Source organism: Rhinopithecus roxellana, chromosome 19, assembly GCF_007565055.1.
Source record: "Rhinopithecus roxellana isolate Shanxi Qingling chromosome 19, ASM756505v1, whole genome shotgun sequence".
Lineage (NCBI taxonomy): Eukaryota > Metazoa > Chordata > Mammalia > Primates > Cercopithecidae > Rhinopithecus > Rhinopithecus roxellana.
The window spans coordinates 1,006,610-1,033,067 of record NC_044567.1 but is presented as its reverse complement, the minus strand read 5'-3'; the positions used below and the strand labels follow the sequence as shown (position 1 = coordinate 1,033,067).

At 43.3% G+C, this 26,458-nt stretch overlaps 1 protein-coding gene across 1 annotated transcript in view; it reads left to right on the top strand.

Annotated features, from left to right (window-relative positions):
* DNAH9 (dynein axonemal heavy chain 9) overlaps nt 1-26,458 on the top strand; it is a 378,462-nt gene that overhangs the window by 259,076 nt on the left and 92,928 nt on the right. Inside the window, exons 50-53 of the mRNA XM_010376130.2 lie at nt 8,566-8,991; nt 18,315-18,434; nt 20,767-20,955; nt 23,810-24,045. Of these exons, the coding sequence (XP_010374432.2) occupies nt 8,566-8,991; nt 18,315-18,434; nt 20,767-20,955; nt 23,810-24,045 (971 nt within the window). The remainder of the gene's footprint in view (nt 1-8,565; nt 8,992-18,314; nt 18,435-20,766; nt 20,956-23,809; nt 24,046-26,458) is intronic.

Sequence of the window (26,458 nt, the reverse complement as noted above, 5' to 3'; positions counted from 1 at the left end):
GTTAAGGACTCATTGCAAAATAAATTTTAAAATACAATAGCTTTCCTAATATCCACAATAGCCAGTTAGAAAATGTATCTTCAAAATAACAAACAAAACATACAGCACAAATAAGTGTAAAGAAATTTGTTGAAACTGTGAAGAAAACTACATATCCTTATTGAAGGATATTTTAAAAGATGTGAATAAACAGATGTACTTTGTGTACTGGGAGATCCAATTTTATAAGAACACTATTTCTCCAATTTACTTAAAAGTAAAATACTACTCTAACTGAACTCCAATTTGATTTTTGGCATATTTGTCTCTACTGTTATTAAAAGTTCTTATTTAACCATTATTAAAGATCCAATAACCTATGTGTTCAACAATATAAAGTTAGCCAAATAAATTATGTATATCCAGATGGAAGAAAAGTGTGCATTGGTTATTTTAAATCATATTTCCAAAAGTAATTGATAAGAAAAACTTTAAGATTTTATTTTCAGTAAAAAAGTAGGTTCGAAATTAGTATAGTGATTGATATGTATATTTGTATACATACATGTATATGTGTGTGTGTGTGTATATATATATACACACAGAGAGAGAGAGAGAGAGAGAGAGAATAATAGAGACACATAAAAAAGAAAGCTACTGAATGAATCACACCAGGATGTAATATTTTATCTCTGGTTAATAAAATTATGAATCTTGTTTTTATCTTTATCTTTGCTTAATATTCCACAATAAGTATATACTCTTAATAAATGGACAAAACTGTATTATCTTGTATAACAGTTAAGAATAATAAAGAAATAAAACTGTAAAAGAACCAGAAAACTTCTCATAAGTTTTCAGATCAGTTTGTATGTGTGTGAAATGTCTTTCTAAATGCAGAAACAAAGAACCATATTTAGAAAAGGACTGTTAAATGTGACTTCATAAAAGCTTTAAATTTCTGTAGATCACAAAATACCATAAACAAACTTTTTTGCATTAAATAGAAGTGTAATAATTTATTATAATCTTGAAGGGAAAAGTCCAGATTGTATTTTCGATAATTTTAACATTAATATATTATTACAACGTGAAGAAATTTTTTTTGGAATTTTGTTTTAGTCATTTCCTTTGAAGTCACATCATGGTAACATCTTTTTTTTTTTTTTTTCTTTGAGACAGAGTCTCTCTCTGTCTCCCAGGCTGGAGTGCAGTGGTACAATCTCGGCTCACTGCAACTTCCACCTCCTGAATTCAAGTGATTCTCCTGCCTCAGCCTCCAGAGTAGCTGGGATTACAGGTGCACACCACCATGCCCGACTAATTTTTTGTATTTTTAGTAGCAACGGGGTTTCACCATGCTGGCCAGGCTGGTGTCGAACTCCTGACTTTGTGATTCACCTGCCTTGGCCTCCCAAAGTGCTCAGATTACAGGCGTCAGCCACTGTGCCCGGACAGTAACATCTTTTTTAATTACTTAACTTTTATTTTAAGTTCAGGGTACATGTGCAAGTTTCTGATAGAGAAAAACTTGTGTCACGAAGGTTTGTTGTACAGATTATTTCATCACCCAAGTACTAAGCCTAGGACCCAACACTGGCACGAGATTGTATTTCATTGTGGTTTTGATTTGCATTTCTCTAATGATTAGCTATGTTGAGCTTTCTTTCATATGTTTGTTGGCCACATGCATGTCTTCTTTTGAGAAGTGTCTGTTCATGTCCTTTGTCCACTTTTTTATGAGGTTGTTTTTTTCTTGTAAATTTAAGTTCCTTATAGTTGCTGGATATTAGACTTTTGTCAGATCCAAGCTTGCAAAAATTTTCTCCTATTCTGTAGGTTCTCTGTTCACCCTGCTGATAGTTTTCTTTGCTGTGCAGAAGCTCTTTAGTTTAATTAGATCTCATTTGTCAATTTTTGCTTTGGTTGCTATTGCTTTTGGTATCTTTGGCATGAAATCCTTGCTCATTCCTATGTCCAGAATGGTATTGCCTAGGTTGTCTTCTTGGGTTTTTATAATTTTGGGTTTTACATTTAAGTCTTTAATCCATCTTGAGTTAATTTTTGTACATGTTGTAAGGAAGGGGTCCAGTCTAAATCTTCTGCATATGGCTAGCCAGTTATTTCAGCACTATTTATTGAATAGAGAGTCATTTCCCCATTACTTGTTTTTGTCAGGTTTGTTGAAGATCAAATGGTTGTGGATGTGTGGCCTTATATTTCTGGGTTCTCCATTTTGTTCCAATTGATCTGGTCTATATGTCTGTTTTTGTACCAGTGCCATAAACAAAATTTTAAAAGAGATTTGCAACACATATGCAAAAACAGTAAATATTCTCTATGTATGAAAAGCTCTCATGAGTTGTACTGGGAATCTCCCATTTGTTCTGCTCCCCTCCTCTTATTGCCCCCAACCCAGTTACACTTTGCCCTTCCCAACTCTGTTCTTTCCCTAACCTGGGAGACTGGATTTGCATGAATTGTTTCAATGGACTGCCTTTGCCCTCTAGCTTTTTGTGACCTTTGGCCATGCTAAGTACCAGAAGATCATAGGAAGGAGAAAGAGAGTGAGATCCTGGTAGTCATTTCTTCGGCCTCCATCTGCCCTCCATTAACAGTTACAGATCCTGTAGCCCTCCTTCTCCAGAGGGCTCTCTCTCTCTCTCTCCAGGTTCTGCTAACCCCTCCTCTTCCTTGTCTCCTCAAGCCCAGGGTGGAAATGGAACCACCCCAGCTCCACTCACCCTAACATTACTAGCCTAGAGTAATGTACTATCTCGTAGGTCTCTTCAATCTACACTTTCATAAATAGTTCCTTTAGTTAACTTTCCTTAAAAGAGCTGGTGTGTTGTATCATCATTTTGCCTGCAGAAACCGTAACAATTATAGTAATCAAAAAGAAAAATAGCCCAGTAGAAATGTAGGCAAAGGACAAGAACAAACAACTCACAAAATAAAAACTCCAAATAGTTTATCAACATGGAAAAAAGTTTAGCATCACTAGTAAATACACATATGTATGCATAATATGCATATGTTAATTAAACCAATGTTGCGATCTTATTTTTAATCTATTTTTTATTTAAATAATATTTGCCAGTGCTGAAAGGATGGGAGCGTATATATGTGCTCTCAAATACTGATGATTGGGATTGAAATTTCTGAGAAATAATAATTATTGTTACTAATAATTTAATAAATTGAATAATTATTGAATAAATCAAATAATTATTAATGATAATTTGTACAAAGCATACTAAAAATGTTTTTACCCTTTGACCCGGCAAATCCGCTTCCGAGAAGATTGTCATAAGTAACTAAAATGTTCACAAAGATTTATACAGAATAATGTTCAGCAAAGCATTATCTGTGAGGTAAACTCTGGGAAATGACTTACGTTTTCAAAATTAGATAAATTGTAGATAAAGTGTGGATTGTCCATATACAGACTTTCAAAAAATCCTGCTCTAGAAGAACTAGTGACCTTCTCTCACACCTCTTTTTTTTTTTTTTTTGAGACGGAGTCTTGCTCTGCCGCCCAGGCTGGAGTGCAGTGGCCGGCTCTCAGCTCACTGCAAGCTCCGCCTCCCGGGTTGACGTCATTCTCCTGCCTCAGCCTCCCGAGTAGCTGGGACTACAGGCGCCCGCCTCGTCGCCCGGCTGGTTTTTTGTATTTTTTAGTAGAGACGGGGTTTCACCGTATTAGCCAGGATGGTCTCGATCTCCTGACCTCATGATCCGCCCGTCTCGGCCTCCCAAAGTGCTGGGATTACAGGCTTGAGCCACCGCACCCGGCCTACACCTCTTTTTAAAACTACTCCTAAGTTCTGCCTACACTAGCTCCAAAATATATCCCAAATACAATCACTTCTCACCATCTCCCCTGCAAAAAGCCTGGACCAAGCCACCTTCAGTTCCTCACCTAGACGGCTAAGCAGCCTCCTGAATCTCTTGTTCCTCATCCACCCTCCCCTGCCACAGTGTGTCCACACTGCAACAGGCCTATCTGAGAGCATAAGCCACATCATTCCATTCCCTGCCGAAAACACTCCAGTGGCTTCCCAGTGAAACTGGGGTAAAATCCATACTTCTCATACTCCTCCCCATGGCCTCCGGAGCCTCCAGCGGTCTGGTCCAACTGCCTCTCAGCCATCCTCCTCACCACTCTCTGGACTGTCCGCCCCACTGTACGTCACAGACAAGCTTGCTTCTGCCACAGGCCTTTACACTCGTTTGTTTAGCAGCCCGGAACAGTCTTCCTGCAGTCTGTAGAGCTGGCTGTTTCCCGTCATTGAGATCTCAGTGAAATGTAGCTTCTTGAAGAGGCCTTCCCAGAGGAAGAGACCTTCCTAGCTAACGTGGCGTCATCACATTCCAAGAATTCTCTGTCATGAGCCATTGTGTTTGTTTTCTCCTTATTTAGAATATCAAAGATATATCTCTTTGTTGCCTGTCTCCCCCACCTGAATGAGCAAAAGGACTTTGCCTTTCTTGTATCCCCGTCACTCAAACTGAATGCCTAACACATACTAAAAAATATTTGTCCAATGATGACTGCACACATGTTGATTCGTTCATTTAATCACTCAGCAAAGACTTTTTGAGTGCCCTTCCCAGGCCAGGCACTGCTCTGGGTACATGTGATACATCCATGAGGGAAGATCCTTGCCTCTCTGAAGCTTATACTCTAGCAGAAGTAAGGGGCGAGAGACAATAAATACAACTTCAAAGTGGCTTATATAATGTAGTAGAGCATGACAGATGCTGTGGGGAACAAAGAAAAATGTGGAGTAGAGTAGGAGAAGCACCGAGGCTGGGCATCTGGAGAAGATGGGTGGGAGGAGGCAGAGGTGGTAGGCCTTCTTAGGAAGGAGCCATTTGTGAAAAACTTGGAGAAGAACAAATGCATCAGGCAGATATTTGGGGAAGAGCAGCCACACGGCTAGAACAATAGTCCTAAGACAGAAGTGGAGCAGAGCCCAGAGCGCCTGTGCCTAACAATTTCTGCCTTCTGAGAAATGTTTCTCCCAGGCTGGGCATGGTGGCTCACTCCTATAATCCCAGCACTTTGGGAGGCCCACGTGAGCGGATCATTTGAGGTCAGGAGTTCAAGACCAGCCTGACCAACGTAGTGAAACCCTGTCTCTATTGCTATACAAAAACTAGCCGGGTGTGGTGGCAGGTGCCTGTAATCCCAGCTACTCAGGAGGCTGAGGCAGGAGAATCGCCTGAACCTGGGAGGTAGAGGTTGCAGTGAGCCAAGATCACGCCACTGCACTCCAGCCTGGGCGACAGTGTGAGACTCCATCTCAAAAATAAAAATAATAATAATAATAAAAGTTTCTTCCAGCCTTGTGTTTCTATTAGCGCCACACTGCTATGTCTGCCTGCTCCATGCGAATCGGCTTGAGGGCCCAGGCTTAACCGAACAAGATCTTTACCCAGGGCTTTTTAAAATTTTGACTTGCATTGGAGAAAAAGTCTCTTTCCCTTGTCTTTTCATCCGATCACTCAACACATATTTTGACAAGCATTTACTACATAATTTCTTCTGTTCTAGGCACTGGGGCTTCCATGGTTAACAGGATAAATGGGGGTCCCTGCTCTCATGAAGAGGAGGGATATAGTAAGTCAACAAGGAAAAACTAAGAATCGTTTCAGGTTCTCTGAAGGAAATCATCATGGCTCTAGGATGGGAAATGACTAAGAAGAGTAGAGTAGAGTCTCACAGGGTGGGGGTCGTTTGAATTGAGGTTTTTTGTTGTTGTTGTTGTTGTTGTTTTTTGAGATGGACTTTCATTCTTGTCACCCAGGCTGCAGTGCAATGGCATGATCTTGGCTCACTGTAACCTCCACCTCCCAAGTTCAAATGATTCTCCTGCCTCAGAGTAGCTGGGGTTACAGGTGCCTACCATCACACCCAGCTAATCTTTGTATTTTTAGTACAGATGGGGTTTTTCACCATATTGGCCAGGCTGATCTCGAACTCCTGACCTCAGGTGATCCCCCCGCCTCAGTCTCCCGAAGTACTGGGATTACAGGCGTGAACCACCAGGCCCGGCCAGAATTGAGATCTTGATGGATGCAGAGGTGTCAGCCATGCAAATGGCTTAGGAGGAAGTGTTCCAGGCAGGGACCTGAGGCGGCAATGAGCTTGGCAAGTCAATACACTGAAAGAAGGTGATCACAGCTACAGCCTAGTGAGAAAAGGAGAAAATGGGCCACGGTCAGAGAGTTAGAACATGTGCCTTCCAACATGAAGAAACTAGGGTGTCAAAAAGCAACCCACACACAGGGAGACAGGGAAGAAAGAGAAAGTCCACAGAGCCCTGCCGACAACGTTCAGAATGGGATTCCACTCGTCATACTGCCAGCTCCGTGCCTGCCCTTGCCAGATACTGGAGTGAGAAAATCCCCCTCTGTACTTCGTCTAGGGTTTCTGTCGCTAAAACCAAAAGAGTCATGATTAATTTATAGATATGTATGAATATGAAAAAGACTGGAAGGAGTTACTGTACATGGAAACATTGACAGTGATATATCTGGGTTATAAAATTCATTTTCGTCTCTGTACATTGCTTAACTTAGGCTGTTTTAAAATCGTGGCATTCTTTGGTTACATTTGTATTTTCTCACTTTGCCCTCTGTCACCTCAGGGGGCCGTGACGACAGGTGTGCTGGTATCCCTCTCACACCTGTGCTGCCTGCCTCCCGGCCCTCACAGGTGTGTTGTAACCACATGGGACAGCCATTGCAGGAGTGAATGAAGCACCTGCCACAGTACTTCCACTCGGAGCTAGAAATAATTCCCTTTGTTTGTGGATCAAGAGCACCTCAAATTAATTTGGCACAAGGATCTAATTTTTGAAATCAAGATTTCCCCCCACTGACAAAGTCAGCACCATAAGCAAATGGTTTCACAGCATTTTAGGAGCTTCCAGCTACACTGGGGCTCCACTGCCCTAATGGGAAGTAATAGGGAGCTGGACGTGGGAGTCTGCAGTGTGTCTTTCACCGATATTTTTTTCACCTGGCAGACAGCCTAGTGCTTAGCTGACTGACCCATGGCCAGGGGGTCCCTCACATGGCAAAGTTGTTTATGTGGGCAGATCCCCTTGTGGCTCTTGTCCAATCCATGTCCGGTTTATGCCTGCCTGACCATCACTCTGAGCTGGAAGCTCGGTCTAGCACCAGGAGAAAACCCAGCCTGCAGCAGCTCCCCCATTCTTCAGATGGAAGATGCAAATGCAGTATACCACCACAATAGGAAACACATTCAATGATTTTTACTTACAGATCCTGGGCAGGGAGAACGCAGTGAGTTGGGAGGGTAGTGCTCTGACCCTGGGTCATGAAAGGTAGGAATGAAGAGTGGGGCAGAGAGAAAGAGAAGCGCATGGCAACCGGCAGTATATACAAGAAATATGTATAAGAAAGTGTATATATATATATTATATATATATATGAAAGTGTGTGTATACATATAAAAGAAAGGATGTATATATATAAAAAGTATATATAAGAAATATATTTTTCATATTTAATATAAAATATAATGTTAATATATAAGTATATATAAGAAAGTAGGATGTGGGTCACTTTGGGTTTTCAGCAAATGCCTGAATGGTGGCAGGAAAGCAGGGAGCCCCGTCTGCTAGGCAGGAGAGATCCAAATACTCTGGCTACTGGCTTGAGCCATTTGGGTGTGGTGTAGAACTGGAAACTGTGTCCAGGGTAACGGAGCCCTGCTTCTGGTATGAGACAGTTAAACCTATATTCAAAACGGATGTGCAAGCCACAGAAAATTAGAATTCCCTACACCTGGTTGTAGGCTTATCATTGAATGTCATAGCAGGCCTGAAATCAACTTCATGTGCATTTATGACACCATTTTATGGACAGAGTAGTGAATTCTCCTGCCCCCAATTTACAGATGAAGGTGGCAAGGTCTGGAAGGTTTAAGTGATTTGCCAAGATCAACTCTTTCAGTCACGTCTTTCTGGAACAAGTGAAACTCTGAGCGAAGGGCAAACCCAGAAGCAGGCAGAGCAGCTGACTCACAGGTTGTGCCTTGCTTTCTGTCTGAATTATTTCTTGGCAGAAAATGCTGTTTTGCTATCAGGACAGTCAAGTGTAGTTAGAACAAGCTCATGGAACAAAGCAGTTTAATTAAGGAAAAAAAAAATTACTTGGGTTACAGTTCTATTCTCTTCAATCTGAGATGGAAATTAATTTATAATAACCTTATCTTTTATTCATAGCATGCTGCTTATTTCAGAGTATGTCGGCATCCTTATATTTCTCAGTTGAATGTGAAATAATTGTGTGTTTCTAATGGGCTGCGAGTCAGTTAAAGTGCTGAAAGAACATAGCTGAGTCTTGGCTAACCATTCAGAGAAGTCTAAAGCCACTGGGGAGTAGCTTTGGCTTCCTTTTGATGAGTCATGATATTTAAAATTCAGAGGGCTGCTGCAGGCTTCAAAGCAGCCCTTTCAAACTGATCACTCCACAAGCTCACTCCATCAGTGGCAGAGAACAAAGAAAGCCCATTCATGTTCCCCTAACGCCCTCCTTCTCTTTTCCCAGACCAATCTGACGGAGTTGAAGTCATTTGGCTCTCCGCCTCTGGCCGTTAGCAATGTCAGCTCCGCGGTGATGGTGCTGATGGCCCCCGGGGGTAGGGTGCCCAAGGACCGGAGCTGGAAGGCTGCTAAGGTCACCATGGCCAAAGTGGATGGCTTCCTGGACTCGCTAATAAACTTCAACAAAGAGAACATTCACGAGAACTGCCTCAAAGCCATCAGGCCATACCTGCAAGACCCCGAGTTCAATCCCGAGTTTGTGGCCACCAAATCCTATGCGGCTGCAGGCCTCTGCTCTTGGATCATCAATATTGTGAGGTTTTATGAGGTGTTCTGTGACGTGGAACCCAAGCGCCAGGCACTGAGCAAAGCCACCGCGGACCTCACAGCTGCCCAGGAGAAGCTGGCCGCCATCAAAGCCAAGATCGCTGTGAGTGACCCCAGGGCCCCTCGCCCTGCTAGTCCGCCTCCAGTGCAAACAACACTCTTCAGTCACCACCTAACACCTAACGTTCTGGTTTTTAAAGAGAAGTGGGAACACCACATTTTCATGCAAAAATCTCATTTTTCAGTAGAGGCAACATTTTACATTTCTTTCTCAAACACTGTATAGGCCACACAAGACAGTTCCACCGGACCCCTGGTTTACAAGCTGTGGGCCTAAAAGGTTTTCTCCTTTTCTGCTGAGGAAAGAAAAGATGACAGATGGATGTGTATAGTAGAGGAATCATATTCATGGAGCCCACTGTCAATTTATTGACCACCAATGAATTTAACATTTTTTGCACATTCGATGGTAAAGAACAAAAGGTTAAAATTTTGAGACTTTCTCTATTTCTCCTTGGAAATGTAGGTTTTAGTCACCTTACTTCACCTTTTTAACCTATTCCCTTCAGTTCTAGCCAACTATCTGCCTGTCTCACTCTCAGTAGCATGGATGTGTGGAAATGTGTCAGCCATCTGCATTGTTTTGTGGAAGTTCTTTAAAGCAAGTTATATACTGTGACTTAGTGGGTGGCCCCTTGTCCATAAATATAAAACTGTGAAGGTCATTAGCTTTTATAAACTCATGTAGATATTGTTATTATGTCTGGTTCCCCCAGGATTTGGAGATGGGGATGGCGCTCTTGGATTCACACCTATTTGGGAAGATTTTCCTTGTAAACCTGAAATAATTGAAAGGATCAAAATACATTTTTTATTTTTTAATCTATAGAGGCAGGGTCTCCCAATGTTGCCCAGGTTGGTCTTGAACTCCTGGGCTCAGGTGATCCTCCCGCCTCACCCTCCCAAAGTGCTGGGATTACAGATATGAGCCACTGAGCCCAGCCCCAGAATCCAGCTTTAAAGAGTTGATTTAAGTGAAAAACTGGGAAAGGCCATTCAGAAAACATGAACTCCAAAGAGACAGAGTGAGTGCTCCAAAGTAAAAAGTTAAGGTGTTACTTATATAGGCAGAAAACAAAGCAATTTAGTAGGATTATAACATTTTCTATAATAGGCTGGTTTATGAGTTACAACAATTGAATTAATTACAGTTTTCTGTACAGCTTGTTTCATTTCCTTTCCAATTCACAAGAGTGTATTTAACCTTCCATCTTAGATAATGTAGAGTCTTTGTGTGAGAAAGGTAAGAGGGAGGTTAATCTACAACAAAGATTAGCAATGAAGCTGGAAGGAGTCTTTCCTGGTGCCGTTTAGTCATTCAGACTGTTTTACAAAACAATGTAGGTAAGGAAAAAGGCCAATATATAATCACAGAAACAAAGGTTACAACTGCCTGGGTTATAGCTGCCTGTCCTATGACTCCAGACCTCTAATCACATTACCTTAAGGCTCAAAGTATTTTAAAGTTCCCACAGCTTAGATCTTGAATTACTTACTTTCATACCCTTGAACTTCACCTTTCCCATAAAAATTTATACTAATAAAGTAACAGGTAGAAATCAGAATCCTGGAGGATAGCATAGCAGCTAAAAATCCATCCTTCCACATACCTTAGTTCCAATCCAAGCTGTAATATTGACTGATTGTGTGATCTTTAGAAAGGTTTCTGAAATGCCCAAATCTTAAGAATGGACACAGTGATAGTACCTGCTTCATGGGACTATTGTGAGGATTAAAGGATGTGATGTGTATAAAGCATGAGACTAGAGCCCAGCCCATGATGAAGGGAGCGGCAGGAGCCGCCACCACTACTGAGAGCGTGACTTTAACTGTTCAACTACTTCTGCCCCATTTGACAGCATGTGCCGTCTACCACATGCACATCCAACCTCGTGCAGGAACTCAACCACAGCTGTGATCAAGTTCAATCCAAAAAATGTTCTGGATCTTTAATTTCTATGTGTGCATTCTAGGCACATAAGATTGTTGCTACAAATTTGTCATGAGGGTAAGGAGGATTTTACAAGTTGTGAAAGGTAGGATTGTAGACATGCCATATGCCTCATGCGACATGGGTTTATTGACCGTTAGATTAAAATCTCTAGGAAAAAGCTCTAGATCAAAGATCCTTGAGACTAATCTCTCTATTTAAAAAGATAGTTTGGGCTGGGCGCGGTGGCTCACGCCTGTAATCTCAGCACTTTGGGAGGCTGAGGCGGGCGGATCACAAGGTCAGGAGATCGAGACCATCCTGGCTAACATGGTGAAACCCTGTCTCTACTAAAAATACAAAAATACACAAAAAATTAGCCAGGCATGGTGGCGGGCACCTGTAGTCCCAGCTTTTACAGAGGCTGAGGCAGGAGAACAGCATGAAACTGGGAGGCAGAGCTTGCAGTGGGCTGAGATCAGGCCACTGCACTCCAGCCTGGGTGACAGAGTAAGATCCCGTCTCAAACAAACAAACAAAAAAAGATAGTTTGGCAAAGCAACTCACCTCCTCTCAATATGCTTGTTTCATAATGCACATGTTCATGGACTAGTTTACTTAAAACAGATGATAATCACCATAACAATGGCTCCCTTCAAAGAATATCACATGCAAGACACCGTCACATCCCCACTCCTGAATTTTTTTTTTTTTAAAGAAGGGGTCTTGCTATGTTGCCCAGGCTGGTCTTGAACTCCTGGCCTCAAGTGAACTTCTTGCCATGCCTCCCAAAGAGCTAGGATTACAGGCAGATTACAGGCATGAGCCACCATGTCCAGCCCATATTCCTGCTTGTTGGGAGGAAAAGATTTCCCGATAATTTTTATATTTTTCAGTCTCTTCCAGAAAAGCATAACAAGAACCGCATTTTCAAAGACTCTTGACTCAAGTTATTTTAACCAAAGGAACAGTTGGTGCAAAGAGAATGTTTTCAAAATGTTTATACCTTTTCAGTAGCCAACATTCACATGATGGGCCCACTCAACCTGCGGAAGCAATAAGAATATTTTAAAAATCCTTGGCTACCTTTGGAAGGCACTTCTTTTCTGCCAAAATATTTTCTGAAAAAAAAAAAATGTATTCTTGCTTTTAACAACCTCCTCTCTATCCTCCACTTATACACATTCCCGTCAACATCCCAGGAATGTGAGCCCTCCCTGCTAATAACACAGGAGATGGGTTAACACCCATCCCTAACCTGGAGACCCACCCAGGGCAAGAAGATTCTTTCCTATGTGCTGTGAGGCCATTCCCAGCCTAGTCCAATCTCACATACACACACCCAAGTCTTACTTTTAGGATTTTAGGATAATTCCAAGTAAAGAATTTTATATTCATAATACAGAAAGTGGGGGGGAAAGCATATTTCAAGACAGATTTCAGTTTGATTACTGTATGTCGGACATGATATAGTTTGGATATTTGTTCCTGCCCAAATCTCATATTGTATTGTAATCCCCAGTGCCAGAGATGAGGCCTGGTGGGAGGCCTTTATGTCGTCAGGAGTTTCCTTCATAGCTTGGTGCTGTCTTTATGACAGTGAGTGAGTTCTTGTGATATCTGGTCATTTAAAAGTACGTGGCACCTGCCCCACCAACTCCCTCTTGCTCCTGCTCTGGCCATGTGATGTGCCTGCTCCTGCTTTGCCTTCCACCATGAGTAAAAGCTCCCTGAGGCCTCCCCAGAGGAGGATGCCAGCACTATGCCTCCTATACAGCCTGCAGAATCATAAGCCCACGAAACCTCTTTTTTCATAAATTACCGAGTCTCAGGTATTTCTTTATAGCAATGCAAGAAGAGCCTAATACAGAATGGAAATACATAAAAATGTTAACAGTGGTGGTTATCTCTGGGTGATGAATTTTGGATGGTTGTTTTGTCTAATCTATATTTTCTTTTGTTCTATAGTGAAGATATATTAATGTTATGATTTATAAAAATAATACAACAGGGCCGGGCGCGGTGGCTCAAGCCTGTAATCCCAGCACTTTGGGAGGCCGAGATGGGCGGATCACGAGGTCAGGAGATCGAGACCATCCTGGCTAACACGGTGAAACCCCGTCACTACTAAAAAATACAAAAAACTAGCCGGGCGAGGTGGCGGGCGCCTGTAGTCCCAGCTACTCGGGAGGCTGAGGCAGGAGAATGGCATAAACCCGGGAGGCGGAGCTTGCAGTGAGCTGAGATCCGGTCACTGCACTCCAGCCCGGGCGACAGAGCGAGACTCTGTCTCAAAAAAAAAAAAAAAAAAAAAAAAAAATACAACAAGGAAGCCCCTTTCCTTGAGCATATAATCACACACAGAGTGAAATATCAAATAGTAGAGAAAGGCTTCTGATGAGAAACAAGAACCCCCTTTAATTCTTATATCTCTTTCTGGTGCTTGAGATCACATGAGAGCCTGCTACCTAGCAGCTCAACTGTGTTCCAGTTGGCCCACGCAGTCTCTTTGCAGATGATTTAATTAATTGCCAATATTTAAAACAGCAGGTACTTTTACGTAAAAATCTTACTTTAGGCCAGTTTAAAAATAATCAAAAGATTCTCATATGTCATTAATTGACCCTGGAATTAAGTAATGGCTTCCCATTCACACGATTTTGCTCATTTTGTCATAATCCCCGCCAACTCCTATTTTTTTCAACACTAGACTCATCTGACAAGTTTCCATTATCTTCCCACTTTCTGATCCCTTGAATTTCTGACTTCTGTCCATGTGTTATGCTGGTATCTATTGCTTGATGAATCTTATTGAGACAGTTGACTTTCTGCCAGCTAGCTGGGGCTAGAAGTTGTTCATTTCCATGTCTTCTCAATATACTTACGATAACCAGTTTTATTAGGTTAGCACAAAAGTAATTGTGGTTTTTGCCATTACTTTTAATGGCACAAGTAATGCCATTACTTTAATGGCCAGTGCGGTGCCTCATGCCTGTAATCCCAGCACTTTGGGAGGCCGAGGTGGGTGGATCACTTGAGGTCAGGAGTTCCAGACCAGCCTGACCAACATGATGAAACCCAGGCTCCACTAAAAATACAAAATTAGTCAGGCATGGTGTTGCATGCCTGTATTCCCAGCTATTTGGGAGGCTGAGGCAGGAAAATCACTTGAACCCAGGAGGCTGAGGTTGCAGTGAACCAAGGTCGTAACATTGCACTCCAGCCTGGGCAGCAAGAGTGAAACCCTATCTCCAAAAAAAACAAAAAAAAGGTAATGGCAAAAACTGCAGTTACAGCCGGGCATGGTGGCTCATGCCTGTAATCCCAGCACTTTGGGAGGCCGAGGCAGGTGGATCACCTGAGGTCAGGAGTTTGAGACCACCCTGGTCAACATGGTGAAACGTTGTCTCTACTAAAAATACAAAATTAGCCAGGCATGGTGGTGGGCTCCTGTAATCCCAGCTACTTGGGAGGCTGAGTCAGGAGAATTGTTTGAACCCAGGAGGCAGAGGTTGCAGTGAGCTGAGATCACACCATTGCACTCCAGCCTGAGCGACAAGAGCAAGACTCCATCTCAAAAAAAAAAAAAAAAAAAAAAAAAAAAAAAAAAAAAAAATGCAGTTCTTTTTGTGCCAACCTGATAGTTGATGTAACCTTTATTTCCTATTCTATCACATAGAGGCAGCTCCCCTGGAGCTCTCAGCTTTCAAGATGTGTTAGTCTATTCTTGCATTACCGTGAAAAAATACCTGAGGCTGAGTTGGGTGGATCACCTGAGGTCGTGAGTTCAAGACCAGCCTGACCAACATGGAGAAACCCCGTCTCTCTTGAAAATACAAAATTAACCGGGCGTGGTGGCACATGCCTGTAATCCCAGCTACTCAGGAGGCTGAGGCAGGAGAATCGCTTGGGAGGAAGGCTGCAGTGAGCCGAGATAGCGCCACGGCACTCCAGCCTGGCCAACAAGAGCGAAACTCCATCTCAAAAAAAAAAAAAAAAAAAAAAAAAAGAAAAGAAATACCTGAGGCTGGGTAATTCGTAAAGAAAAGAAGTTTAATTGGCTCACAGTTCTGCAGGCTTTACAAGAAGCATGGTGCTGGCTTCTGGCAAGGCCTCAGGAAGCTTATAATCATGGTGGAAGGCAATGGGGAGTCAGCATGTCATATGGCAAGAACCGGAGCAAGAGAGGGAAGAGGGAGGTCCCAGACTCTTTTAAACAACCAGATCTCCTCTGACCTGACTGAGCAAGAACTTGTTTACCAGCAAGGGAACGATGCTCAACCATTCATGAAAGACCTGCCCCCATGATCCAATCACCTCCCACCAGGCCCCACCTCCAACACTGGGAATCACATTTCAACCTGAGATTTGGAGGGGACAGAGATCCAAACCATATCACAAGATGACGCTCTTACCCCTGCCTTCAGCTCCCTTCCTTCTACTTCCCAACTCTTGTTATTACTGCTTATCATTACTTTTGCTTTGTAATCACCAAAACTGAAAATACATTCTCTTCTGTAACCAAAATTAAGTGACCCGTGCTCTATCCATAGACTGATCTGCAAAGTTAAAAAAGCAACAATTCCATTTCTATTCTGTGAACGTGTCTATATTGTTCACAACAGACCTAGAATTACATTTTCTGTTTCTACACAATCTCTTCACCCCCACCCCCTCCCCCAGAGTTTCTACTTTTCTTTATTCTCTCTTTCTCTTGCATTAGATCCTTTTGCATAGCATCCATTATTTTTTAACTCTCCATTCAATTAAGTATTCTTTGTCTGTCCTTCTTTGCTGCCATAACCTTTCTCTCTCTTATTCTGCTACGGCTCATTCTCAAAGAACGTTCTCAGAAATGTTAATGATGAGGCAAATTTTCTACATTGTTATAGTCTAGAAATGTCTTCGTTTTATTCGTAAACTGAACAGTTTTGCAAAGTATTGAATTCTGAGTTGCTAATTTTTTGTGCATAGAACACTGAATTTTGTTGTTGTTGGTTTGTGTGTTTTTTTTGAGACAGAGTTTCATTCTTGTTGCCCAGGCTGGAGTGCAATGGCACACTCTCTGCTCACTGCAACCTCTGCCTCCCGGGTTCAAGCAATTCTCCTGCCTCAGTCTCCCGAGTAACTGGGATTACAGGCATGTGCCACCATGCCTGGCTAATTTTGTATTTTTAGTAGAGACGAGGTTTTTCCTTGTCTCTACTGGTCAGCCTGGTCTCGAACTCCCGACCTCAGGTGATCTGCCCACCTCGGCCTCCCAAAGTGCTGGAATTACAGGCGTGAGCCACTGCGCCCTGCCAGAACACTGAATGTTTTATGCTTTTGTCTGGTGAGAAGTCTCGTGGGCAGTCAAGGTCCTGTTCTTTTGTGGATGCACTGTTTTCCCCCTTTCCTTGAAGTCTTCTAATCTTTTCTTTTTGGTTCTTGGTGTGTGAAACATTACACGGATGTGCTTAGCTGTCATTCTTTTTTCATATTGTGTTTGGCATGTAAAGATTTATTTTCTTCAGCTCTAGAAAATTATTTTGTATTATTTATTTGGTAAATTCCCTTCTGTTTACCGTTTACTCTTATTTTCTGAAATGCATATCTGTCAGACGTTAGACCTCCTAGATCAGTCCTCTGTTTTCTCCCATCTTTTTGTTGCTGTTTGTTTTCTTGTACTTTTTAGGAAATTTCCTCAAATCCATCTTTTAACCTTTCCCTTGATTTTGTTATTTTTTATGTTCACAGCAATAGTGATTTCCACAAGAGTTTTCTTGTTGTTGTTATTCTCTCTTCCTTTTAATAACGTCCTGTTCTTGTTTTGTGGATGAGTCATCTTGAATCTCTCTGAGAAACTGTGAAAGTTTTAACTTTGTTGTTGTAGTTGCTGTTTCTATTGTTACCAAAGTCTGCCTGTTTTTCCTAGGTCATTTTTTTCATCTTGTTTAACTTAATCTAAGCCTGCATTAAATTTCTTCTTGTCCTTTCATGTTTACAAGAGTAGTGATCAAAAGCTAATTCTAGGTCTGCAGGCAAGGGCAGAGCTGCTTGACTGGTAGAGTTTGTTCTCAAGATCTGATGAGTTACGCCAGGATGTGGCACCTTTATTCTCTGCCTCTATTGACTTTCTTATGCGGTGACATAGGTGACTGATGGCATTGTAGACTGTGCATGTGGATGGAGATTTGAGGGCAAGAATCAATAGGCTTCCAATTAATCCTCCTATTTTCGTCTTCCCCTTCAGTCACACCTGACATTTCTGAGATCTCCAGTTTGTATAGGGCTCTGTGGGCTGATCAGTTTCCCCCTTTGGTGAGCAACAGCTAACTCTAAGTTGTTGTGTCCTCTGCCCTGCTCCAGCGGTCTCCACTCCTTCATCAGTGTGGTCCTCCATAAATCTGTTGGACTCGTTCACCCTCCAAATGGCCCTCACCCATTTGCTTGGTGTAATGGGCTTATGACTGTTTTAATTGCTTCGTAATCATTTTAGAGAAGTCTTGGGAAGTGTAGGAGGTAAATGAGCATGGCCAGTCTGCCATCCTTAATTGGATGACTCACCACCTGCTTTTTAAACTGCTTGGATGTTTAAACTTGGCCCTACTTTGATTTCTCTTGTGCCTTAGTAATGACCAACAAAGCAGCCTGAACCCCAGTTATTGCACAGACCTGAGATGTATTTGGAGGTATCTGCTGTGTGTCCATGTATCTTTGTGCGTAAAAATATGTACTCTGAGGACAATAAAAGCTACATGCTTCAATTTTAAATTCTTAACACATTTTTTAAAACTTGAAATTATATCTTTTTTATATTCTCATACATTGTGTTAATGGAAGAGACTAGATGAGGTTAAGTAAAAATTACCTTGTACTCTAGGACCTTAGAGCCAGTGGAGAACTTAGATTCCAGACAGCCCAGCCCCAGACTAGCTGCAGCAGATACTGGCAGTGGTCCTCCCTGGCCTACATGGGTTGCTGTTGACCTTTTTCATGCTAACCCCAGTTTTGATGTGTTCTTGCTTCTAATAGCAGCACCTGCACCATTTTGTCAGGCTGCTGGAACCCATTTTTCTCCAACTCAAGCAGAGGCAGAATTTATGCACCCTTCCCCTCATCCATATCCCTCACATCTCGTAGCTTTCAACACCTCGATCGATGACCACGGTGGTGGGGTATGAAGCTCAGCTCTCTCATCTTGGGGCAGGACATCTCTGGATGTCCACTCCACCCTCCCCCTGCAGGATCAAGATGAAGTCCATGCTAGGACCCCGCCTGAGATCTTCCCCGAATGTGCCTTCATTTCCCTCTCTGCCCTGCTTTCTCTGGTCCCTTAGGAATTCCCCCACAGAGTGCTTCCTTCAGAACCAACTCCGTGTGAACCCTCATCTAAGAAGCACTGGCAGTGACATGGGCTGAAATGACTGATGGTCCTTGTGTTCCTTCCTAAACAGCACCTTAATGAAAACCTGGCAAAGCTCACAGCCAGGTTTGAGAAAGCAACAGCAGACAAACTCAAATGTCAGCAAGAAGCCGAAGTGACCGCAAGCACCATCTCCCTCGCCAACCGCCTGGTGAGTGTAAGCCACAGCAGCCCAAGCTGTAATTATATTAGCAGGCTTGTCAAGTGCCGCGGAGGTGCAAGATAGATGAGCACAGCACAGCAGTGCTTTGACTTGGAGGGAAGTATTAAAATGTGCTGAAATGCAGGAATTGAGTCCTGAGGAAAATGTGGATGCATAAACCCTGATCTGGTCAAAGGAGTTTTTTTATAGACATAGTTGGGAGGATGGGAGCACTGGATCTATCAGGCAGCTCATGCAAAATGTGAACACGCTTATATTCATGTGTATTGACCAGAGGAAACATTACAAGACAAAGCTAGCATTTTATAGGCAAACTGTGACGTTCCTTTCTATGTAACATTTCATTATAAGGGTGTGGCCAAGATTAGGAACTAAGATAGAAACAGAAAAGAGTGAGACCTATTGACCCTGAGTATTTCAGAAAAAACACACACACATATACACACATGCTCCAGCCTTCCTGGGAAATCAAATCTGCAGGTCAGGGCAGCGGTGCTTGTGTTATGAGTGTTTGTTTCTGCATAATAAATTACTCTAAAACTTAGTGATTTTGCATTTCACAGTATCTCACAAGTTTGTTGAGGGCAGGGCTCAGTTGGCCGGGTTTTCTGCTCCATGTGGTCATGACTGGGGTCACTCGGTCCATTCAGCTGGTGGCTGGGCTAGAGGCCCCAAGACAACTTCCTTCACATGCTGAGCATCTTGGCAGGGATGGTTGGAAGGGAGGATGCAGCTGGGCCTCTCTGCCTTCCTATGGAGCTTCAGGGCCTCTCCACGCACTCTCTCTAGCAGGGTAATCAGATGTCTTGCATAGTAACTCAGGACATCAAGGGCAAGTGTCCCAAGAGGCAGGAAGTGGAAAGTCCCAATATCTGAAGACCTGGGAGTGAAAACTGGCACAATAGCACTTCCACTGTACTCTCTAGGTCAAAACAGTCACAGATTAAAGGGCAGAGAGCACAGACAGCAACTCTTAATGACAGGAATGTCAAAGAATTTGTGGCCTTTTTAAATCCCCCATGGCTTGTATTTCTCATCCCGTATATCAGCTAAGACTCTGAAAAGCAGAGTTAAATGGATGTGATTTCTCTTCAAGCTAGAGACTTTATAGCACCCTGCTCACCAGTGAAGGGAAGTACAGTCCACACCTGTTTACATTTATTCCAGCCACCACTGAATTACACAGCAGAGCCAGATGTTTTAATCTGGGGAGCAGTGAGTCATAGCCGTCACTGAACGGAGCTGTGATGTAATGAAGACCAGCCATACCCAAATGTGTGTCTGTGCAGTTGTCACTGGACCAGCTTCTGTGTGGCTTTGAGATGGTCAGTTTAGCTGAACAGTTCAGTGCAGAGACAGCAACTCTTGCCAGTGTGCAAGAAGTCCTCCAGATCTCCTAGCTGGCCTGCCTTCCATTCAGCTCCCTGCTTGGTTTCCGAACTTAGCGCAGCCTTCTCTGCCTGGCTGGAGCACTTTCTGAGTCAGTGCTCCTGGGAGGCAGTGTGGCACTCTGCTCTAGAAGTCAGGATGTTCAGGCTCTGAAGCCACCCCTGTCTCTACCAACCTAGAGATTCTGGTCAGATACTTGGACTTTCTGGCCTTTGTGTAATCTGAAAACATGCATGGGAATGATTGGGTTGGCAAATCTCTAAGGTCTGTCCAGGCTCTGATGTTCTGTGATGTTATCATTCAAAGAAAAAATAAAGGGTGAGTCCTAATGCAGAAGCAAAGCTCCGCCATACCACTAACAGTCGTCTGTAGAAAGGATGACTCTCCTCCCAGGGAGACTGTACCAACCCAAAGAGGGCTAGGGGGTCAGGACTTTGTACACACCCATGACCTTACCATGCTTCTCTGTGTCTCAGTTAGCACATCAGTCTCCTCACCCGCTGTGAATTATTTATGGTGCACGGACTTGATTTTGTTTATGTTCATTTCCCCATCATTTGGAAAGGAGAAAGAAGTGGCTAATTTTCTAACGTTCCACAGACCAGGTATTGTGCTAAATAATAATCATACATGATTATATTTCATCCTCTCAACAACCCTTTGATTGAGTGGTATCAGTCTCCACACATAAAGCAGAGTCAAACCTGTCATCTTTCTATGGTTCATACGATGCATGACACAGAATGGGGCTTGTGTACTGAAAGCTTTGCTGCAGGCAGCACAAACCCCCATCGATGGAAAGGGCCATGTAAGTGATGTTCTGCCTCTTCCTGCTATGAAGCGTGCAGTGGGCGCTCTCCATGATGGAATCATGACTCTATGACCTGCTGTGTAACAAGCCTCCTCTCCTCTCTGGCTTTTGAAATTGTAGGTTGGAGGACTCGCTTCTGAAAACGTGAGGTGGGCAGAAGCCGTGCAGAACTTCAAACAGCAGGAAAGGACGTTATGTGGAGACATTTTACTTATAACGGCTTTCATTTCCTACCTTGGCTTCTTCACAAAGAAATATCGGCAGAGCCTCTTGGATGGGACTTGGAGGCCCTACCTGAGCCAACTGAAAGTACGTATGGCCTGAATTTCTCCCGACCACATCAGCCTCTGAGCACTAATGGGAAGACACCACAGTCATAATTCACATCCCCTGGTGTCCTCCTGCACACTCACCCCCACCACCCTCTGAGCACCAGGTGTGAAACCTGCATACCCGTGTCCTTCCACACTGCCTTGCATTGCTGCCCACTGCCCTCCAGGCCACCTGGGGGCAGCACGTCTCCTCTGAATGCAGTCCTCCATGGGAACACTAGTCCTCTTCCCTGCAGGCTGTCTCCTAGCAATCCTTAAAGCTATGAAACCTGGGAGATAGGAAAAAAAACAAAACAAAACATTTTTGTCTCTGATCTCCCCACTCCAGGGTCAAACTTCATAGGAGCAGTCAGGGAAAGTTCACTTTCCCAGATCCTACCTTGCACCTTGTTACTGGGCCCCAAAGCTACACAGCTTGTGCCAATGACTCACAGGTATCTTTTGTTCTGCTTCCATCCTGCATGATCCCTTGAACAGCTGCTCACATGCTTCTTATGTGGGCTGTGCAGCTAGTCCTCTTCGTGTGGCTAGGTGGATGTTACTCCCAACCGATCCCTTTACATCACCCACCCCCCACTCCCTGCAACGTAACGAAGTGGAGAAATACTGGTTTCCCGTTAAAGGGGATTCAAAGTTGTACCTGGACCCGAGCATCAGAAGAAGTCCTAATACTTTCTTGGCACTTTCACATCACTCATAGCAACCCACAAATACTCCCTATGTATTTAGCATGTCCTAGCACTCCACTATACAGGGGGCACACAAAATGTTCAAGACCGGGATACCTTTGGCAAGTTCACAGTCCACTTGAGGAGATTAGGCTCATAAAAGTCAGCTAGGGTGAAAGTCAGCCCCAAATTTCACAACGTAAGGTAAAAGCTGCATTCCAAATCTATTTGTAAGTAGAACCTTAGAACAAAAACTCTATCTTGATGATTGTTTTCTCAGATCAGCTCATAAAACCCTGCTCACCTGACAATTAGTGGAACAGTAGTTTTAAAAATGTTACAGTGCTAGCAAATAAACAAAAAATAAAGCAGTTATTTTACTCATCCTAAACACTTTCGAAAAAAGGAAATTGTTGAAGGAACCATCATTAACTGAGTGAATGAAGATGAAGAGCTTAGTAGCAGCTTAGTGAGGATTTTTCTGGCTTTGTTTGGGTTCTTAAGCTTTCTTGTGTCATGGACGTCTTTGGCAGTCTGGTGAGGCCTACGGATTCCTTCTCAGAATAATGTTTTTGAGCACATCAAATAGAATGCATGAGATTACAAAGGGAAAAAATATATTGGAACACATTTCTGGTCCCAGATAAGAATCCCCAAGGGGCAGATTTCCCTTCAGAGGTTTGCTGGATACTATAGTACCGGCCATTTGTGCCCTTAGTAGATACAATTAAGAGGATGGGAGATGGTTTGGAGAGATTTCCTTGGGATAACTGGGCAAAACAAACTTCAGAGAGGAGTGAGATGAAGGGGTTAAAAGGGTATTTGTCTAAACCTCGAAAGCATTATGCTAAGTGAAAGTAGCCAGACACAAAAGGTCACACACTGTAGGATTCATTTACAGTAAAATATCCAGAAGAAGAAAATCCAAGGGGGCAGAAAACATATTCATAGTTTCCATGAGTTGGGTATAGAGAGAAATCGGGGATGCTGTTGAATGAGTATGGGATATGGGGGAGATGAAATGTTTTGGAAGTAGAGCTGATGGCTACATAACGTTATGAATAGACTAAATGCCACTGAATTGTGCACTTTAAAATGGTTAATTTATTTTGTGTGAATGCTACCTTAATTTAAAAATATATGTAGGGGTCATCAACAAAAAAGATTGCCTATAAAAAAATTAAGTGAGCCCAGCACGGTGGGGTCACGCCTGTAATCCCAGTACTTTGGGAGGCCAAGGCGGGGTGGATCACCTGAGGTCAGGAGTTCGAGACCAGCCTGTCCAACACGGTGAAACCTCGTCTCTACTAAAAACACAAAAATTAGCTTGGTGTGGTGCCGGGCACCTGTTATCCCAGCTACCTGGGAGGCTGAGGCAGGAGAATCACTTGAACCCAGGAGACGGAGTTTTCAGGGAGCTGAGATCACGCCACTGCACTCCAGCCTGTGTGATGGAGCGAAACTCCAAACTCCATCTCAAAAAAAAAAAAAAAAAAAAAAAAAGAATTCAGAAAGCAGTGTCTAGGGCACACATAGGAGCCCTGAAGGGGCATAAGAGAGGTCCAGGCAAGTTCTCAGACTGAAAATACTCACCAGCTTCCCATAGGCACCAGCAGCAGAAAGAGTCCTGCAGGTGAATGGGGTGTTTGGGGAAGAGGAAAAGAAAACCCATCCAGCCTCTTGCAAGCTGGTGAAACAGATGAGTGGAAAGAGTGGTTTGTGCCGGCTAGTACAGACAGGAGCAAACCCACTAGGCATGGGACCTGGTGCTGGTTCATGGAGCATGCACAAGAAACACAGACATATAGCAGAGAAATAACATTGTTAACATGGGTGAGAGTGTGTAGGATGTCATAGATTAAAATACAGATAATCTAGTAGAAACTTGACTTGGGTAAAGATACCACAAAACAAAGTATCATTCATGTGAGCTGAATTTCTGCAGTTGTACATCCATGGAGAGAAAAAAAAAACAAAAAAGCTATCAGGACTTTAATAGAACCTGCTTCCAGAAATAATCACACAGCCAGAAAAGCATTCTTCAGCGGGATGTTGATCTTGCTTTTAAAGGAGTTGTGTCATTTGGTGAGTAACCATGCATTCAACCCAGCTGAGAATGTCTGCTTCTGTTCTGAGCGTGGGTTGGCGTTTCTTCTTCACCAGACTCCCGTTCCTGTCACCCTGACCCTGGATCCCCTGAGGATGCTGATGGACGATGCTGACGTGGCTGCCTGGCAGAACGAGGGCCTCCCAGCCGACCGCATGTCCGTGGAGAATGCCACCATCCTCCTCAACTGTGAGCGCTGGCCACTCATGGTTGACCCTCAGCTACAAGGCATCAAATGGATCAAGAATAAATATGGTGAAGATCTCCAGGTCACACAGATTGGCCAGAAAGGGTAAGTGGTTGAGCACAAAAGTTCTCACTTTAGCCATTTGTGCAGGAAAATGTATAGATCATGAGCAGATTTTAAGCCCCAGTGAATGGTTTGTACACACCTGGTCTCCATCAGGCTTCTCATGTTTCTCCTCCCATTTTAGCAATCATCTCAATGAAGGATGCCTGGGTACTAAGTCTTTGCTTTTCATCCACATGAGAAATTATGTACCACAACCTCTTGACCCATTCTGGGGTCCTTTCTTCACCATCCCTGGAGCTCATCCTCTCATTGCCCCTTAAACACTTCCTCCCCAAACTTCACATCCCATTGTCACATAGCTCTGTGCTTTATAAAGTCTTCCTCACCCTTAGCCAAAAGTTGCCTCCCTTATCTCTCTACCCATTATTTCTCCCTCTGCCCTAGAACCATGTAGAACTAACAAAACTGTCCTCCTGAGGCACAACTTGACATTTCAGTAGGTCCCGTGGAGCAGCTGAGTTAGTTACAAAACCTTCAGAGCCCTTGGTACCTGCCATGTGGCTTTGTACTTCCCTGTGGAAAGTTACCACGTGAAGGGACTGGAATGGCACAGAGAATGTCTGGCCAGCACCCACCAGGCTTCAGTGGCTTGGGACTCGGCATCCCTCATGCCTCCCTTCATTTTAGCCTTGCGGTTTCAGTCCTCATCCTGTTCTGTGTCATCAGGACACCTGGGGAAACAGGATGGGGCAATGGGGAAGAGGCAGTGAGGCAGACATCATTCGTTAGGAGGTTGATATGCGTTAGTCTTCGTGTTAGGGGTTTTATCTCAAATGCCATCCTTAATCCACATAGTTAATAAGGTAAGTAACCAATTAGTTAATAACCAGTAAAGTTATTGGTTCCATTGCACGTCCGAGGAAGCAGAGGTTCACAGAAGTTAGGTAATTTCCCCAGGGAGTATGCCATTTTAAAAGTGATGGAAATTTTGCACTTGTGTTTATAGCAGCGTTATTCATAATAGACAAAAGGTGAAGGGAACCCAGGTGTTCACTGACAGAAAAATGGATAAACAAAATGTGATGTACACATGCCACAAAATATTATTGCCTTAAAAGGAAAACAATTCTTAAAAGAGTGTAATTAGATTGTTATACAAAGGAGAAATGCTTGAGGACATGGAGACCCCGTTTACCATAACGTGATTATTATGCATCCCTGTATCAAAATAGCTTATGTACCCCATAAGTATATGTACCCATGTACCCACAAAAATTAAAAGTAAAAAAGTTTTCAAAGAAAAAAATTTAAATAAAATAAAATTGAAATTAAAAAAAAAAAAAAAAAGGGAAAACAATTCTGACACATGCCACAACATGGATGAATCTTTAAAGTGTAATGCAGAGTAAAATAAGCCGGTGACATAAAGACAAATGTGGTATGATTCCTCTCATCCAAGGTAACCAGGGTAGTCAAATTCATTGAGACAGAAAGTAGAATGGCGTTTGCTAGGGAGTGGGAGGGAGAGGGGAATGGAGAGTTAGTGTTTCACAGGTACAGAGTTTCAGGTTTGGTTTTGTTTTTGTTTGTTTGTTTGTTTGTTTTTGAGACAGAGTCTCACTCTGTCACCCAGGCTGGAGTGCAGTGGTGCCATCTCAGCTCACTGCAACCTCCGCCTCCCAGGTTCAAGCCAGTGATTCTCCTGGTTCAGCTTCCTGAGTAGCTGGGACTGCAGGCGCCCACCACCACACCCGGCTAATTTTTTTTCTTTTTTGTATTTTTGGTAGAGACGGGTTTCACTATGTTGGCCAGGCTGGTCTCGAACTTCTGATCTTGTGATCTGCCCGCCTCAGCCTTCCGAAGAGCTGGATTACAGGCGTGTGCCACCGCGCCCAGCCAGTTTCGGTTTCGCAAGAACAGTTCTGTGAATGGATGATGGTGATGGGTGCACAACAGTGTACTTAAAGCCACGGAACTGTACACATTAAGATGACACACATTATACGTTATGTATATTTTACCACAATTTAAATATATTAATTAATAAATTTGTTTAAAAAGTAATGGAGGCGGCCGGGAGCGGCGGCTCACGCCTGTAATCCCAGCACTTCGGGAGGCCGAGGCGGGCGGATCACGAGGTCAGAAGATCGACACCATCCTGGCGAACACGGTGAAATCCCGTCTCTACTAAAAATGCAAAAAAAAATGGCTGGGCGCAGTGGCTCAAGCCTGTAATCCCAGCACTTTGGGAGGCCGAGACGGGCGGATCACGAGGTCAGGAGATCGAGACCATCCTGGCTAACGCGGTGAAACCCCGTCTCTACTAAAAAAAAAAATACAAAAAAAAAAAAACTAGCCGGGCGAGGTGGCGGGCTCCTGTAGTTCCAGCTACTCGGGAGGCTGAGGCAGGAGAATGGCGTAAACCCGGGAGGCAGAGCTTGCAGTGAGCTGA